Genomic DNA, 19,120 nt, shown 5'->3' on the forward strand with positions numbered 1-19,120 from the left:
AGCCCTGCGGGCTGACTCTTCCGGGCTGATGAGCCCTCCTTTAGTTGCTTATTCGGCGGTGAGTGCGCACCCTGGGGGCTGGGCGCTAGTTCAGCGGGAGCTATCCTATATAACTAGCCCCTCAAGAGGTGGTATGAGGTCACTCATGCCGACTCTTTTCCTGTAAGAACGGTCTTCTCAACTGAGCCCAGCTGGAAGGAATAGCTCAGCATGAGCTACCCCCTACAACTAGCCCCTTAAGAGATGGCGTGAGGTTCTTTCATGCCAAATGTTCTAAGCGTGTAGCCTTATCGGCCCTGACTCAACGGGCCGTCTGACTGAAATAAACTGCACACTCATAGCCCCTCAAGTCTCTAGGGTGTTGAGGCGCCCTGGAGACTTGGGAGGTCAGGTAATGCTATTGCTGAGTCCGTTGCCCTATTGCTTGTATGGTGACATTAGTTCCAGACTTAAGAAGTGACGAGCTAACAGAGAGGAATTTCAATTACTCCCGCTGAAGTCTGAGAAATGACGAGCTTGTAGAGAGGATTTTCGATCACTCCCGCTGAAGTCTGAGAAATGATGAGCTTGCAGAGAGGTTTTCGATCACTCCCGCTGAAGTCTGAGAAATGACGAGCTTGCAGAGAGGTTTTCGATCACTCCCGCTGAAGTCTGAGAAATGACGAGCTTGCAGAGAGGATTTTCGATCACTCCCACTGAAGTCTAAGAAATGACGAGCTTGCAGAGAGGATTTTCGATCACTCCCGCTGAAGTGCTCTCTTCTAAAAAATATTATTATTATTATTATTTCTTTATTTTTTTTTGTTGAGGCGGGAATCGCATTTGCATGAGTGGGACACGTGTTGGCAATCCGGGCTGTCAGTTTGATTTTACTGAAGTGACATGGCGGTTTGGCTATGCCTTGTGTCTAACTGCCCATTTACTCCATATTAATTTCATTGTCCCCTTCTTTCACTCATTTCTTTTACGCCTCCAATTTTTCATCTTCCCTCGTCGTTACTTTGGCATTTTGAAATTTTCGCTCTTTGCTCTTCCTCTGATAAGCGTCTCTGATCCTCCATTGTTGTGGTAAGTTCTTGCTTCTTCGTCTTTATTTTTGTCCTAATTTTCGCTTTACTTGCGTTTTCTCCTTCAATTCTTGTCGTTTTGTTAGCTTTCTCCTTCTTTGTTCTTCTTAATTGCAGATTCGAACTTTTGTCTTGCTTAGGCTTTTATCTCCGCCATTGTTATTGTACTCTGTTGCTTCTGCAACTTTTTTCCTTAAGGGTACTTACTTTGTACCTTTTGTTGTTTGTATTTTCCCAATTTTGCTTCTTTTTACTTTTTCCTCGCAAGATTGTGCCTTTCGATTCTTCCCAATTGTCGCTATTCCCATTTCTTCTCTTTTGTTGTTGTATTTGCATTCTTGGCTTTGTTTTCTTTCCATCATTGTTTCTAAACTGATTCTTTGATTTTCTCGTGCCCCATTGCTTTTTCCTTCCTTTCCAGGCTTGAATTCCTTTGTAGATTTCATAATGTCTGACGCCTCTGATAGTCAGAATATGAGTGAGCCTCAAACGGCCACAAGATCGGATTCCTCTTCTTCCCGATCTTCTCTTTCAGGTGAGCGCCCTGCACACACTTCTTCTATTTCTCCTACTCCTTTACAAACTGTTATGCCTCCTGAGCTTCCCCCCGCTGCGAGCGGGATGGGTGCTGCTCCGACTCCTGCTGCTGCGTCTGGGTCAGGCAGTAGTCGTCCCGCTGAGGGTAGTGCTTTTCGCTCTTTCTAGCGTAGACCCCGTCCTGATTTCTTTGATCCTTACTGTGAGTGAGTGCTTACGCTGGATGGGATTCCCTTATCCCATCTTACTCGCCTGAGGTTGCGCGCAATGCACCATAAAGTGTTGGTTGATGCTGTTAAGGCCAATCCCCCTAATGTGTCTTTTCTTAGCCCCATTCCCCATGTTCAGCCTTTAAACAGTTTTGCTTGGCTTGATGACATGGGTGACATGCATCGGTTTGATCATTATGTAGTGCGCAGTGGGAATACTAGGACTCCATCACCTTCTCCTTCCCCAGCAGTTCAATCAAGTAGAATGGTTGAGTCTCCTGGTGACCGCTCATACTTCGACTGTCAGCCCACTTATGTTGTTGAGCCCGTAGAGGAGGGCAAGACTGAATTCTTCCTTGATGACAAGTGTTATGGGCCTAAGAACTGTGTGTTGGATTCCAGCTAGCGTAGAGACGCTGAGAGACTGGACCTGGCTGCTATTGGGCAGAAGTTTTACGGTTTCGGGGAGGGCTACGAGCTGGTTCTGCCTTCTAACAGTGCAAATTTATCAGCCTCTCCTGCAGGTCATATTGTTGTGTTTGCCTCGCAGCTAGACTTGGGCTTGAGGTTCCCCTTGGACCCTACCTTAGAGAAGCTGTTGCGTTCTTAACATCTGCATATCTTTGGTGCATCTTGCCTCCCTTCATACCCTGATTTGTCTACTGTAGTTTTTGAGATTTCGAAGGTACCCTGAGTTTCTGCATTGGTTCAAGTCTCTCATGAGCCTGAAAAGATCAGCCTCTGGGACTAAGTCCGGGTGGTGCTATGTTGCTCCCAAAGAGAGTAGAGTCTTGTCCTACCCAAAACTTGGGCGTTTCAGGGACTGGACTGACAAATTCTTCTGGGTGAGGGTGCCTTCCAATTTTGCTACTTCGCGCAACTTCACAGAGATTCGCACCAACATGGCTGGGGTCACAGTTTCTCCCTCTGAACCTGCTCGTGAGACAGAAGCTTTTGAGGCTCTGCAGGGAGCGAGGACAGGCGACTCCAAGTTTCCCAAGGTCTAGCTGCCCAACTCTATTTACATCGTGGGCAATGAGCAGCTTTCTGCCATGCGTTTGTGCCGTACACATGAGTCTGGTAAGCTCTTTCTGCTCTTTACCTTTTTTCTGTTTTCTGTCTTTTCTTCTTGTTTTTTTCTTTTTTTTTGTCTTGTCTTCCTAAAAAATTTGATTTTCTCTATGAAATTGATGAAGCTTGTTGATTTAAGAAATAGAAGGAAAAAAAAAAACTTACCTCAAAAGCCGCTCAAAATTTAGAGTCGTTGAAGAAATTTGACCTTAATTAACCACATTAAAAAAGAAAAATTGAATTTCCAACAAAATCTTGACGATTTTGAAGCAATTTCAGCAAGATCTAGACGATTTTTCAGGAAATTATCCCCAATTTGATATAGAAAGCTCATTGCAATGGAGGAGAGAGAAATTGGTTAAGAAGAGAGAAAGTGCGTGGAAATGATATATATATATTTATATAAATATATATATATATATATACATATATATATATACGTATATATATCTGAATCAAATCCAATCCCAGGGCTCTCCGGGAAGTCGGTCCTGCTACCTTTTTTTTCAAAAAAGAAAAGTAAGCCGAATGGTAGTCATAAAACCTAAGTCTTGGCCGGAGAACCCCGAAGCTTCGACTCTGATCCAACGGAAGCTTCTTTTTGTCTGCTTTCCGCCGTTGGAAAAATCTCACGAATTTCATTGATTTTCTTCGTTTTTGCGCATGCCATTGAGATTAGGAGCTTCCTGAGAAGAGTAAGTTGAATCAGCAAAATTGGATGGGCTTATCTGCTCGGGATAGACAGCTTTTTACCTGCTGTCCAATCTCTTCGTAAGAGATTGTCCCGCTGGGCCAAATCTTATTCATGTAAAACCTGCTTGATTTAGATCCGGCTCATCTATAAAAATAACATCAATCGATTCCCAATCTGGTATCGCAGAGTTCATGGATAAAACCTTCTTATTTTCATTGAACCGGATAAAGGAGATCCTTGTCGACCCTAGCAAACCCCAATTAGGTTGGGTAGCTTTTGCTATCTTTTTTTCCTTTTGGGGCCAGCAGCTAAAAAAAAAAGTCCTCGCTTTCTCTTTTCAAGGGAAGAACAACACGACAGTAGCTTCAATTGTAAAAGCTCCACGTCTCTTTCCTCGCAATGTGAGATCAGGCGCCTGGAGAACGCAAGTTTGATCGAGGATTGGTCGTGGTATCTAGAAATGGAATTGATGGTCGAACCGGAAAAAATTCCTCTTTTTTTATGACAAATCTAGAGCTTTTTCTAAGGGTTTTTACCTCGGCCAGGTGGTGTGGTCATTCGAGCTTACAAAACTAGGTTGATCAGTAGATGATCGAAGAGTCCCACTTTTTAGGCAAGCCAAGAAGATGATTTTCTTTTCTTAAGCTAAAGCTATGCTTTTGGAAAGTGGTTCGAAAGTCCAGATCGGTTGGTGCTATCTTGCTTACTTGGAACAAGCCAGGATGAACGACACATTCTAAAACTAAAGCGCTCTGCTTGTTTTCTTGTGGCCGAGTCGGGGCACTCGCTTTACTTCCTTTTTCGCTTTGTTTTCCAGCCGAAGTTACTGGGTCATTTTGCCGAGTTCCTTTGTCATTTTTTTCGTAAACTATCGGAGCGGGTATTTTTTTTAGGGAGTGTTATTCTCGAGGGAAGTACGCTTCGTTTCGAGAAAGATTAGTTGAAATAGCTGCGCTGCGTGGGGTTGCGCATTCGATGACAATTACTGGCTTCACGAATCTTCTCGGAACCGGTCGATTCCTGAGCCATTCGTTCTCCCATACAATTTACTCATAGAATCACATCAATGTTATTAAGCTTTCTCTCATTTTTTGCAAGCTTTCTAACGTTGTCTTTTTTTATAATAATAAACAATATTAAGACCGGTTGATTCTATCCCACCTATATCTTTATTGACTAATATAAGACGTATAATAAACTTTGATAGTTTGATTACCATACAATAATTATGAATTTGAAATTAGATATCATCCAATCACTTTGTAATTCTATTAAAGGTGTCTCTACAGTTAAAAATAAAGACTACTCTTGGTCTGAAGTCCACAATATTATGAACAACCGTAATATGTGAAAGGAAAAAAAAGGGTAAAAAATATAATGTAGCAGCATATAACACTCTTCTTTCGATGACATAATATTATTAGAGGCAGAAAAGACTAGCAATTGTTCTTCGGCAGGGACAACGATGACGACGAACTATCGATGAGCTAATGCATCGAACAACATCAAGGATCTCTTCCTCATCACAAGGGATCCACAATCTTAACATGGTGGGGGAGTCAACATGCTTGTCTCGTGCCAAATCGAGTAAAGATACAATACGGGGGTGTTTGAGCAACTCTAAATTTATTACTATTCTCTTCATATTATCTCCAACGTATACCACCATATGACCCTTTGGTACGTCTTGTGGTACGTTGTCGACGAGGTTAATATCCGGGACTCTTTCGTATTTGATTGTCTTGTTTGAAGAGTATGGCGGAAAGCAATGATCAATGGATGATGTGATGATGAAATGGTTAATCTTTTTTTCCATCTTTCTCCACTTATTTAACATTGCTTTTGTGATTTTCAAGCTCAATTTATTCATGGTTGATGAGAAAAAATAAAATTATTTTATATGAGTTTGTTTTAAAGAGTGAAGAGAGAAATGTTGAGATAAAACATTAAAGATAGAAAGGAGGATTTATATAGTAGATGATGCATATGTTAGTGTTTCCAGAAGATAATCCATCTTTATTACTTTTGTTCTATATCTTCCTTTTTTGGCGGGCAGTAATAGGCTTTTGAACATTGTAGTATTAATAATTAATTTATAAATTAAGGTGGCTTGTTGACTAGTTGACTACTTAAGATCAAACTAAGCTCAATTATCTAAGTGATGTTACTGATCTTATTTTAAAATATATACTCCCTCCGCCCACAATTATCTGCAACATTTGCCATATATGGGTGCTTCTATTATGTGCAACAAAAAATTTTATTTCCTCATTTAGTAATAAATTAAGTGGTAAAAGACATATGTACCCTTAATTTTTTATTTTGATCATATTTAACTCTATTTAATTACACACAATTAACACCTAATGATCTACAACACTCTAATTGTTCCCACCAAAAATTAACACCCTCACACTCTCTCACATCAACAACCTTTCATCTCCCAACTACCTCATTCAATGTTCTTCATTGAATTTCTCTCGATTACGATGCCTCCTTCATCAATTCTGGAGAAATCTCCAGAATTTGAACAAAACCCCTCACTTCTCTTTCATTTTCACACTCTCTCTCCTGAAATCTCCCCCTCTCTCTTTCCTGCGAAACCTAACTCCTCAATTTCTTTGCTTTCTCTTCTGAAATGGATCAAGATCCAAACCAGTCCCCAGCAAACAACACCCCGCCTCGTAGATCTGAAGGATCTACCCTCTACAAGCTTCAACCCGGATCTGGAAACCTAAAACCTGTTCGCCGCTGCACTTCCTACTTTCGGAGATACAGAAGAGGCAAGATCGGAGCAAAACTCCGAGAGTATGTGTCCAATGACGAAGAGGAGCAGGAAAAGGAGCCTTCAACGGAGGAGGAGGGGGAGGATCTAGCCCTACGTGGTGGATCTGGAGGGGAGAAGGGTCCCCGGACTGTTGAGGAGGTGGTTGGTGAAGCTTCCTCCGCTGTAGCTGTGGTTGAGAAGTCAGCCGAGGACTCTGACTGTGTGGAGATTCATGTTGAGCCTCCACCAGTTGAGGTTGTGGTGCTTTCAGACTCTCCTGTTTCTGGAGGAAGGGTCTTACCGGAGTCCCTGAAGTCAACAGCTTCTTCCTCCAACTGTGTGGGCAAGAAACGGGTCAGATCTATCTTCACCATGGACTACAGTGACTGGGATCCTGCTTATTTGGCCTTCCTTAGGGACAAGTACCCTAATGATTTCCCTCCCAATAACTGATCTGCGCAGCGTAACTATTTCTTAACCCTAATTATGGTTTTCATTGTTCTTGCATTTTCTGGTTGCTTTTGAAAATGTTTGTTAAGCATGTTGAGTCCCTTGGTGTTGTTTTGTGTTGTGTTTGTGTTTGAGGATGTGTTGGATTGACTCTGTTGTTGTTGCTTCATGCATCTGTTCATATGGATTTGTATTTATGTTGGATTTGAGTCCCTTGGTGTTGGTGAGATGTTGGTTGTTGTGTGCTGATGGTGTGTTGGGTTGCTGGATTCACTATGGTAGTTGTACTGTAATTTTGGAGAATCTGATTATGATGTGGGCTTGTTCTATTTTGGACTGATTCATGGATTTTGTTATGTGTGTGGTTGCTGGTAGTTGTAAGACTGTACTTATTGCTATGGGATTGTCATTTTGATGCATGATGAAGCCTGTGTTGGTGCCTATCCTGTCCCTTAAGGTTTTTGATGCATGCTGTTCTTGAAAGTCTGTCCCTTACCCTATGAATCTGAGTCCCCTTCTGATGTAGACTACATGTATGAGTCCCTCTATGATACATGTGTTCAAATGACAATTCCAAATGATGAAGGGACTCACTTTGATTTGGAATTGTGAGGGGGCATTGCTCCAACAAGTGTGTTTCACATTTGTTGTAGAGGTATCCCCCTCACATAATTCCATTGAAAAAAAAGGAAACCTAACTGATGGAATTTACACAACCTATGCCAATCCAATTTTCATTCATATCATGATTTCATTTTACAACACCAAAAGATTGAGTCCTTACCCATTCATTACATACTCCCTTAAAATGTAACAGGATATTTAACAAAATACAGATAACCAAACCATTTTCAGCAAAAAGAAAAATAAACTTGCTTAAGTTTTCAAAAACCATGTTTTGAGCACATGTTTGGTTATGTGTGGAAGTCATGTTGTGTTTGAATGGTCTTCTATGCCCTGCCCCTAATCTGCATCCACTTCAAGCTGAGTATTGTCTTGATTGTTGTTGTTGACTTCAATAAAAAGTGTGTTGAGGTACTCAACTGATTGTTGAATAAGTCCCCTATCACATTCCAACTGTTCAGGAAGCAATCCCATGCTGTCTAACCTCCTTTTACCCATATGAGGTGGATTGAAATTGTTGCCCCCTTCCTTTTCTAGAATCATCTGCATGACACCTTGCAATGTTATCCATGTGTACTTGTTGAGAATGGGATCAAACCATTCATAAGCCTCATAGACTTTTTCAATTAACTCCTCAATTTTGGTGGGAAATGATTGGTATTGTATTGACTGTATGACCTTAAAGAGTCCCAAATCAAGCACATTTAGGTCAGGTGACTGTGGTGGCTGATAGATCATTTGAATATTGAACCCATCTGTAGTGCATGCTGCTGTGAATTCCTCATCCATAGGAATCTGATGTGGCCTTGCATTGTCCCATTGTATGTTTATGTCTTTAGGCAGACTTGGGTGCCATTGTCTCTTGATTGCTGGTATGACATTGTGTAGGAGCATCTTCCTGATCTCTTCCTTGTTCACACTCTCTGTGGCCTTAGTTTCCATAACTCCTGCATCTCTGTTCTTGCTTCTTATCTTGGCCCTCTGTTCATAAATGAAGGGAAAAATACCAAACTTCCCATCATGTAGCATGTTCCCATTGCTGTCATACAATGGTTTTCCAATTACCCCCATGAACATTGCTTTGATTTTGTACCTCTTTGACTGCTGACATCTGTAGGGGTTTTCTTCCATAGGTAAGAGATAGAACCTCCTTGTTTCTGGGTTCATGTAGAACCATATTTCATCAATGTGTATGTCCTGTTGCATGTCAACAAAAGTAGGATTTCCTACTGGTGGAATTGGGTGAATGTGTGCTAGTGCCCACTTCATCCTTGCAATTTTGTGGTTTGATGTGAGAGATGGATGGTTTGCTGCAGTATGTGTTCTTAATCTGCCCTTTTTCTTCAGTTTGTGGAGAAATCCATGAGATATTTTTAGAGCTGCTGCATAGCTTCTCTCTGTTGTCCTTTTGTACAAAGGGACAGACTGCAAGTACTCATCTGATATTTCCTTTGGTTTAGGACCAGTTTTGCCCAACTTTCTACTTCTGACATCAATGACATTCCCTTGAGCAATGCTTTGTTGTACAAATTTCCAAACCCTTAGACTTGTGCTTCTGTGTACTCCATATTTTCTTGCAATGTGACACAAATCCCCTTCTGAGTTCCCCCCCATGCATGTTCAGTAAAAATTCATCAACCATTTGCCTTTTTGTTTGGACAGTAAGTTGTTTTCTGCTTGTTTCCTGGGCTGGTGTCATGTTTTCCTGAGCATTGTTAACTACTTCTTGGTCACTGTCTCCTTCATCCATGCTTGACTCACCACTGAAATACTCATATGGTCCCTCATTGAGTAGTTGTTGAATATCAAAAAATTCCTATCAAAATATTCTTCCATGTGTGTGGTCCCCTCTTCAATTTTTTTTGCAGATTGATGATGAAGGTGATGAAGTTTTTTGCTGGTTGAAGTTTTTTGGAGAAGACCTCAAAGAAGCGGAACCCTAATGCTGCCCATAGTTTAGGACTAATTGTAGTTTAGGCAGTGTATATTTTGGACAGATTATGTTAGGATTTAAAGGGGGTTATTTTTGAAGAAACATGAATCCTTAATTTGCTAAGCCATGAGGCTTTGGTTGTGTAATTAATGGTCTAACTCTTGGAATGGTGCCCTTTTATATGGCACTTGAATTGCTGAAATGTTGATGATTATGTGACTGAAATTTGGCAAAAGTTGTCAAATTTTGAAATTTTTAAAAATTTGGGTGGAAAACTAAAATTTTGAAATTTTTACACCAAAATATTAGAGGGAAAACCAAATTCCCTCTACTTTTGGGAATCTGATTTCCACCCAAAAAAAGAGAGGACCACTTTCTCTCTCCTTTTTCCCACTAAAAAAGTACCCACTTGCACTTTCCCACCCATGTGCTTCTTTTTTCTCTCTCTTCTTTCCCTCCAATACTACACTTAATTAATCCAACACAAATGTAATTAAACCTCCCTAAAAGTTTCCTAGGAGTCCGTAAAAAGTACAGTTGTTGCAGGTAACTGTTGGCGGAGGGAGTATTAGTTTCCATGCTTCGTTTAGCATCCAATAACATATTCCCTGTTTTTTTTTTTTTTAATAGCCCCTGTTTTATTTGATTTCACATGCTTTTATTTATTTAGCATTTAGTAATTTCGGCCATCTTTTTAAATTTCCATTGAGCAAAGTTTACTTTATTACAGTACAAGTTAGGTGAAAAATGGCACATGGGCTTGGATTGATAACTCATAGTGTTACAAATTTGTGGTTAAGCAAATAAAAGGAATCTATGTATTGAATATTTATGCAAATAAAGGGTGAGAATTAAAACTAACGGCTAGTTTTCTTAAATTTCAAACTGACATTGTACTTCCAAAAATAAGGGTACTGTGTAATTATTTAACAAAGTTAAGGCATTTGGTGAATTAAATTTTATTGCTAACGGAACTTTAACGTCAGAGGTATTTTGAGGTCAAAGTGTGAATATTAACAAACGTCAGTGGTATTTGATGAATTTTGAAAAACTAGAGGGTATCTGGTGAATTTTTGAAAAGTTCAAGGTCATTTGGTGAAAAAACCAATATTCATATCCCTTTATAACTTAAAATAACCTTTTAGTTAATTCTAGAAGATTAAGACAAATCCTATTGATTTAAGGAATGCAATTAAAATTAATGGACCCTCCACATGATCATTGAGCCGTACATAAATCTCAATTTAGGCCCAATTTAGTATTTTGGTCATAACTTCCATATTTTAACTCGGAATTGGGCTTATAATATATCGTTGGAAAGCTCTTGTCAAACCATATCCAACTACACAATTATTGGACCCATATCATGGACCAAACTAAACTGGATTGGACGTTTTTCATGAATAGGGTACGAAAAGAAAGATTTTTAAAACGCAAAAAGAACTATTTTTATTAAAATCATTTAGAAAACATAGGGATTCACGAGACTCTTTCACATTTCACCTTGTTTGATAATCAATGATGTGAAAATTATTTATCACTGGGTTTGGTTTTTGGGGACACAATCAGGTGTGTACAGAAGCCCCTACTTTGACTGAGTTTAGAGAAACTTAAGTTTTGAAAACAAAAGTTAAAGTAGTCGATAGGGACGCAGAATGATTCAGAATGTTCTAGGCTCCTGAATCATTCATGCAACACCGACACCTGCCAACTAGTGTTACTTTAACATATAAAAGAGTTAGAAATGTGTATCTTCCACCGTAAAGTACACGTCTCGGGAGTAACCGATTTTGTTGTTGAATTTTGTTGTGACGACATCCACAGTGCCTCATGAATGCCTCTGAAGGTAATAGTGCCTTGCTATCCATTTGCCATGGCAATCTTCCACATCCTAGCTAGGCAACATCGTCGAAGGTGACCTTGCTTTGCCATCCTTAGTTTTGTGGTTGTACCTCGCCGCTGTAGATAATCTCCTCTATACTTCAGGACATCGTCGAAGACCGCTGTGACAAGACATCGATTCCTTGGGATCCACAATTTTCTGATTTCTGATGCTTCATTTTGTTGAATGCATTCTATGCGAATGCTTCGGTTTCCTTTTTGCTTCGCCAGTACCTCGCCACATTTTTAGACATAATGAGCCGGTACTTTAGCACTTAATGCTTGCTTGTGAACCAATACCTCTGTGCTTGTAATGAGCCAAAGTTTAGGTGCTTAAGTGTAGTGAGATGATTGTCGTCAAGCTGATCACTAATCGCGATTGTTATCGACCTGATTACTAATCATGCCAATTACTTGTAAGGACTAAATGGCATACCAGGGGTAAAGGAATGGTGTCCTTCGAACAAGTGTATTATTCCGATAGAGAGTTCGGAATTATTAGAAAGCTAATTATTCAATGAGGTCAAGTGATCAAAATGCCTAGATGGAGGCTGCTTCCGATCAGCAATATTAATGTATAATTAATATTACAGCTTAATCTTGACTAAACCTTTCAGGTTGCATCCAACAATACATGCTGCAAAAAGCAGCAGGCCAGCCACGCACACCAAGCGCCAACTAGGCTGCTTGGGTGCCTAGGCTCGCCTTGCCACATGGTAGCAGCCCGTAGGGAAACTTGGCTTGAGGGAGCTAGTGTTAGGAACCCTAGGGATCAAGCAATCGTCCTCGCTTCCCTTGTGGTCCTTGCCTAACCTCTCCTCTTAGAATGCCACTTGTTGACTAATTAGTTGTTGGCTATTTTCTTTTATTTTTGATTTAAAAATAAAAGGGGAATATTGATTTTACCTACTTTCTCATATTGATGGTAGAGAGGATCTCACTCACGAGTTTACCTATAAATATCTCTCTTGGGATTTGGGGAAACTCACTTGAGTAAGAGTTAGAAAAGGCATGAAAACCTTTAAACTCATAATTACTCGGGTAGTTTATTTGGTCGAACTTGGCTAACCTCTAAGCAGTAGTCCTAGCCGGGGTCGTGTTGCGGGTGGATACCGTCGGAGGTTATCGCCAGTTGCGGGACTTAAACTTTCTCAAGTAAGAGCTCGGTGGTCGAGCAAAACACGCTTCAAGGCTAATCCTGTCTTTCCTTAGCCTTATTAATTATGTCTTTTGAGTATATTAATTGTGAGTTTGTTCTTGGCTTTGGTTTCATTTCTGCGGTGAGTCAGACTCATCAAAACCCAACAGCGATATTAGAGCCAGGTTCATTTATTTTTATAATCATAATTTTCAAGGTGTTTTATGGCTTTATTTTTCTAGTTTTGTGTTGCTAATTAAATTAATAGCTCGGTTTTATTATTTTTAATCCCGTTTTATGCAATTTTTGGCTCCGAACCCAAATTTTTGCCCAAAATAGTGAATTTTGAGTGGAAAAGGTGTTCTCGAAATGTTTTAACCCTTTTAGAACTGTAATTTAGGCCAACATCTAACGAGAAATGCCTTTTTCGAGGGATTTTTTGTTTTGATGAAAAATTTTAAGCCTTTCAAACCTTGAATCTTAATGGCATATTTATAGTTATTATATATTTGGTTTTTTCCTTAATGTTTCTATATTTTTGAACTGACGAGGGTCGTGGCTAGGTCGTTGAAACTAATCCCTACCCTAGGCCAAACAAAATTTATAAACACTCAACACACCCCTACACAAGTATAATGGCGCGGTTGCATCTGGAAAAGGCGCGGCCGCGGGAAAATGGGTATGGAACAGGGCCGCTCCACCCTTGTGGGCGGCCGCACCACCCTCGTGCGCGGCCGCACCTAGCAGCAGGGGAAGCCTCCTTCTTCTTTGTCCTAGCTCATCCTCGTGCGCTCGTCTTGGTGATGATGATGAACACTAAGGTAGGCAGTCTTGAAATGGATTCTTTGTTGGGTTCATGCCTAAGATGATTCCCCCACCGCATGCATGCACCGATCTCATGAACTTACTCCTTGCATTCCTTCAAACTTGAGCTCCAAATGACAAGCAAGAGGCATCCAAAATAATGAGAAATATGAGAGAATGACTCGGGAATCCTCGAAACACGATCATAACCTGAAAATACACAAAAACAAGCAAATAAAAGGGAAAAAGACCAAATAAACTAAGAAGAGCACAAAGATAAAAACTAACTATGGAAAGCACAAACTAAAGAAATAAAGAACAAAACTAAGGAAAACTAAAGAAAAGAGCTATAAAAGAGCATGAAATTAATCCCAAAAGAAGCCAAATGAGTGCCATAAATGACACTCATCAAATTCCCCCAAGCTAAACTTTTGTCATCCTCGAGCAAAACAAAGCAAGAAAGAATAAGGTTGAAAGATTTATTCAAAAAGAAAAAAAGAAAGACTCAAGATGGGAATATAAACTAAGACTCATTTTCATAGGAATCACGGTTGTTTTTAGCTACAACAAGCCATTTTAAACCCCTAGATCACCCTAGGGGTCAAGTAATGCTCTCGTAAGAGTATCCTAAGAGTTTACCCATAACTCTCCCCCAACATCCGAGGGGTAAAACCATAAAAAGAAAAGAAAAGGGAAAACAAAACCTATGCGAATTGGACTTACAAAAAGACTACACAACAAGTGAATGAACATCTTTCTCAAGCAATCAAGGTATGCACGTTCCAAGATATCCAAGGTTGATTGACACATAGAGTATGCTAAGCGTAGGAACTAGACATCACAATCCACGTTTATCCCATTTAATCTTACCGCGTTCTCCCCACTAGTCTCAAATCTCCCCTTAGTGAGCATCTCAATATTTTCACGAAGGAACCGGAAAAGAAATTATTTTGGGCTACTCGACATCTTGACTAAGGCTTTTCAGGAGCCTTGGCAACTTGCTTGCCCTTGCTCTTGGCACTAGCCTTTTGCCCCTTCTTCTTGAACCCCTTTCCCTTTTGGATCATAAGAACATCCTTCTTAGGTTCCTTAGGGATTTGTTTCTCAGCACTAACCAGCATTGCATGCAATTGATTCATAGTCTTTGCATTGGCAGTCATATTAAAATTCATGATAAACTGGTTGAAACTTTCTGGAAGTGAGTGGAGAATGATGTCTGTTGCCAAATCATCACTATATGGGTACCCCAGTTTCTCCATACTTTGAATTAGGCCGATCATTTTGAAAATATGATCATGAACTGTGGTACCCTTCTCCATTCTACAATCCAGAAACTCACGATGAAGCTCATACCTTTCAACTCTAGCTTGTTTCTTAAACAAAGCTTTGAGTTCTTCCATGATTGAGTAGGCATCCTGGTCCTCAAAACTCTTTTGAAGACTAGGTTCCATGGTAGCAATCATTAAGCAAGTGATAGGCATAGCTCTATCATGAGCTTCCTTCTGCTTCTTGATCTCTGTCGCAGTAGGATTTTCTGGCAGAGGTCCTAGCAATGGGGTATCAATGACATCCTCCTTACCTTCAGTTTTCATAACAAGCCTTAGCATTCTTTCCCAATTGGAAAAGTTTTCCCCTGTCAACCTATCCTTCTCAAGGAATGGTCGCAAATTGTAAATGTTGCTGTCATTGTTATTACGGCTACCCATCTATGTCAAAATAAGGCAAAGTTTAATAATTATGTTTAATTTAATTAAAGTACCATAAGCGAATTAATAAGGTAACTTTAAAGCACTTTATTCAATAATTAAATGATCCCAATTGAATTTTAGGTGATTCCAAGATCCTTTATTTGTGCAATAATTGACCGGACTGAGGCCCTACCATCAACCATTACATTTTCAAGGTGAGTAAACTCTTTACTAATTACAACTCTTGTAACTCTTGGTTGAATAATTAACCATCACATGTTTAAATATTACCCTTAGCTTCAAGGTTCTAAACGCTTTAGGTAACCTTGTTAAGTATAACCAATTAAAATTGTAGAATTGGTCCTACCCCCACTTCCCCAAGATATATTATGATACTGTGCTGAGGCCGACCCATCATAAACGATCGAAGGTTTCGTCGGGTTTTTAATTGGAAAAGCTGCCTCAATATTACTGGGATCTAGATTTATTATGTTGTGATTAGTTAGTGAACTATAGCGCATCATCAAGCAACATTTATAAAATCTAACATGCATAATCAACTAATGCAATAAAATAAACATGACGTAGTATGACCCCTTAGTCCTAAGAAAATTAGAAATAGATAAATGCTCCCACTTGAATCTTCATGGATTTTCATCTACCTTGCTCCTTTGAGCCTTCACTTCATGGGCTTCTTTTAACTAACACTATTTAAATAACTATTCCATTTACATTAAATAAAAGTTATAAAAATACTTAACGGTACGCAGACCGTATTTAGATTACAAAAATACATCACAATGCGCAGATCGTATTTAAGAATCTATGGGCCACATGCCATATAATAAATCACTCAACATCCTTGTCTAAACTACAACATCGAATGTTCATTATAAAGTCAACGCATTTCCTAAAATATCTTATATTTTAGTCATAATTAGATAATATCATATATTATTCATGACGGTTCATAAAATGTCGTATATTTAATTTGGTCATGAGATAGAATCAAATCATATTTTATTCTAGAAAGATAAATCATATTTAATCTTCCATGGTTATCCTAATAACATTAGGAGATTCTATCCTAATTATTAGCCAATCAAATAATTTTAAAATCAATTACATTCTAATATAATTATGGGATAATCACATTATTTAAATCAATTAATATCCTTTTGGAATATGCTCAGAATATCCTAAACATTCTTATCCAAAATTAACCACTTTAATTTAGGATAATTACCAATGTACCAACTTAAATAATAAATATGGATAATATCAAATATAACAACTTTTGAATATTTGATTTTATCCTAAAATAAAAGATCTTATCCAAATTAAACCAATTTTATCTTTTTAAAAATAAAAGATCATATTTTCAAAATATTTTAACTTATCCAAAATAAAACTAAAATAATTCATAATTATCTTGAAATAATTTTTCAAAATAGAAATTTTTTTTTTTTTGAAATTACCGCAACCACAAACGCCGGCCACCGTGGTTAGCTAGCCACGGTGGCTGGCTGCCACGACAACAGCCACTGCCGCAAGGCAGCAGTGTGGCAGCTGCTTCTGCTGGGCTGCAGGCCACCGTGGTTGGCTAGCCTTGGCTAGCCACGGTGGCCGGCGGCTTTGCAGCAGCCACTGCCGCGCAAGGCAGCAGCCCCAACCCTGCTCTAACCGTGGCAGCAGCTGTGCAACGTTTGCACGCTGCTATTTAAGGCCACCGGACCTCCGCCCTCCCCTTCCCCTCCCTCTAGACTTTCCACCTGGTCGGCAGCCGCGGTTGCCGGCCATGGATAAATTTTTTTTTTGTTTTTAATTTAATTAAAATACCATTTATCCTAATTAAATTAAATCAGTCCATAAAATTAAAATTAAATCATATTCAACTTTAAAATTAGGGTTCATCATAAAATTAATCCCAACTTAATTCTAACTTTTAAATTAGATCTATGATCATACATAAAACGTTTTTATGCATAAATCAATAAAATTAAAATTATGAAACATAAAACAAATTGAATGAAATCAAAATTAAGCACAAAAATCATATTTTGTCCTCTTCATGGCTATTTGAGCATAATTAAATCGCATTTAATCTATTCCAAAAGTTTAATCACATTAAATATAATAATTGAACCATAATTAAATTAATTTCTCCCTCTTTATTGATAATAAAATTAACGTGGACATCAAATAATCGTATTATTATGATCTAGCGCGTTCATACAAGAGGCTAACTGATACCACTGTAGGAGTTGATAGGTACTACGACGCAGCGGAAATAATATGAATCATATTCAATAAAGCACCTAATCCCAAGAATCACATGCATAACACACAAGACACATAATCATACCTTTGAAGCGTGAATTCCATGTACCTATTCGACTGGCAAATCAGGGAGAGAATAGAGCCCCAATTGTTGCTCCTCTACTTAGTCCACGAGATTCGAACGAGCCGTCCACCAATACTAGATTGGTCGATTGATTGAGGAAAACCGCGATCACCACCTTTTTGGACAACCGACCACCGCACGAACCACCACCACCACGAGACACCACCGTGCGCCGGGGAGGAGGAGAGAGCCGTGAGAGAGAGGACTTTGAGAGGGGTTGGGTTTCGTGTTTGCTAATTCGGGTTTGATCAAAAGATCAGTATCTTCATACTTGCAAACCTAGGCACCTAGTCTATTTATAATCTCATTATAATTAGACTAGGGCACGAAGCCCAAAACCTCTTCTAATCCCCATATGGCCGGCCACCTAGAGTGATGAGGCCCATGATGGGCCTCGTCCTCTAATGCTCGATCTAGCCCCTTTGTGTGACCTTATAGGATCCGTCTAATTGGGCTTTGGCCTATTTTACTAGTCCAAAGATCGTAAGTACCTCTAGCTATGGCAAAACGACGACCCAAATGTCCAGACTTAATTATATCCAAAATTTGATCCAATTATATATCTAGTAATTGCACATGACGAAGACATAACTCCTTCATGGATTTGGGCTTATAATATATCGTTGGAAATCTCTTTTCAATCCCCATCCAAATATTAAATCATTGGACCCAGATTATGGACCAAAATAAACTATTCTAAACATTTTTATAAAAAGGACACGAAATGAATGATTTTAATGGACATGAAATAAATTATTTTGGGTTTAAAGGCACGAAAAGAAGAAAACAAGTTATGGTTTGGGAAAATGGGCTATGAATTGGATTGGTTTATTAAATGTATTGAATGTAACATGGATTTAAGCAATCTAAAGATTACATACTCAACCCGACCAATAATGGCGGTGAAAGGTTGTTCATCATCGGGTTTGGTTTTGGGGAGACATTTTTAGGTGTCTACGGTAACAAAACAAAATAATAAAAAAAAATTTACCAAAGAAAGTAAAACAAGTTCAACTGCTTAAAGAAACGAGTACCTAAATATATGACAAAAGATACAAAACGCATTCCATTAATTAATGGATAAAGTCAGGTCTACAATTGCATAAGTTGAAGGAGAAGTTACCTTCATGTTCATACAATTGGGAAAAAACCGACGATGTTCAATACATGCTAAGAAAACTACACTATTGCAGCCAAAGGAAAAATAAGAAAGATAAGAAGAAAGCTTAAAATAAATAAATGTTTGTTGTTGATTGAGTTATTGATGTCCTTTTCTTTGGATTCGTGCTTCTATTTATAGACAAATTAAAGAGGTTATGACCGACTCCCAGAATTGTTTTGCAGTTTATGTTTCTTATTGCCAACTCTCTTAGAAAATCGGACTGTCTACTTTGCCTTCAAGCTGGTTTCCTTTCATTTTGGGCCTTTAGGTGGCAGTGTGACGGTGACGTAGTTTGTGTAGATCAATTGGTGTGGGTGGCTTTCTATGTGGGTTAGTGAGTGGTTGTTTATTGTATCGGTGGGTTGGTATGGATGATGGTTGGTTTGGATCTGATAGAGAGATGAATGTAGGATTGTGGGCAAAAGAACAACATTTTTATTCCAATATATGTAATTATCTCTTTTTTTGTAAAAGAAATACTCCACAAAACTGGTCAGTTTGGGTCGAATAATGAGCATGTTAAACGGTTGAGTTACAGGTCAAAAAATATGTTCAAAAGAATCAAAACCTTTTTTTGACGGCCAAAGAATCAAAACCTACTAGACAGATCAACTTAAAATCGGATTTGCGGGTCCGAGTAAAAATTATACGGGTCTACACACAAACCCACACAAGGAAGCTCAAGTGACAA

General features: G+C 39.0%; 1 protein-coding gene across 1 annotated transcript; it reads right to left on the bottom strand.

Moving 5' to 3' along the window:
• Nucleotides 1–7,758: 7,758 nt before the first annotated feature.
• On the bottom strand, nt 7,759–9,033 carry LOC145619686 (uncharacterized). The gene has a single exon (XM_081674388.1). The coding sequence runs from the start codon at nt 9,031–9,033 to the stop codon at nt 7,759–7,761; it is 1,275 nt and encodes a 424-aa protein (XP_081530514.1).
• Between the last annotated feature and the right edge of the window lie 10,087 nt (nt 9,034–19,120).

This window comes from Chenopodium album, chromosome 27 (genome assembly GCF_948465745.1).
Source record: "Chenopodium album chromosome 27, dcCheAlbu1.1, whole genome shotgun sequence".
Classification (NCBI taxonomy): domain Eukaryota; kingdom Viridiplantae; phylum Streptophyta; class Magnoliopsida; order Caryophyllales; family Amaranthaceae; genus Chenopodium; species Chenopodium album.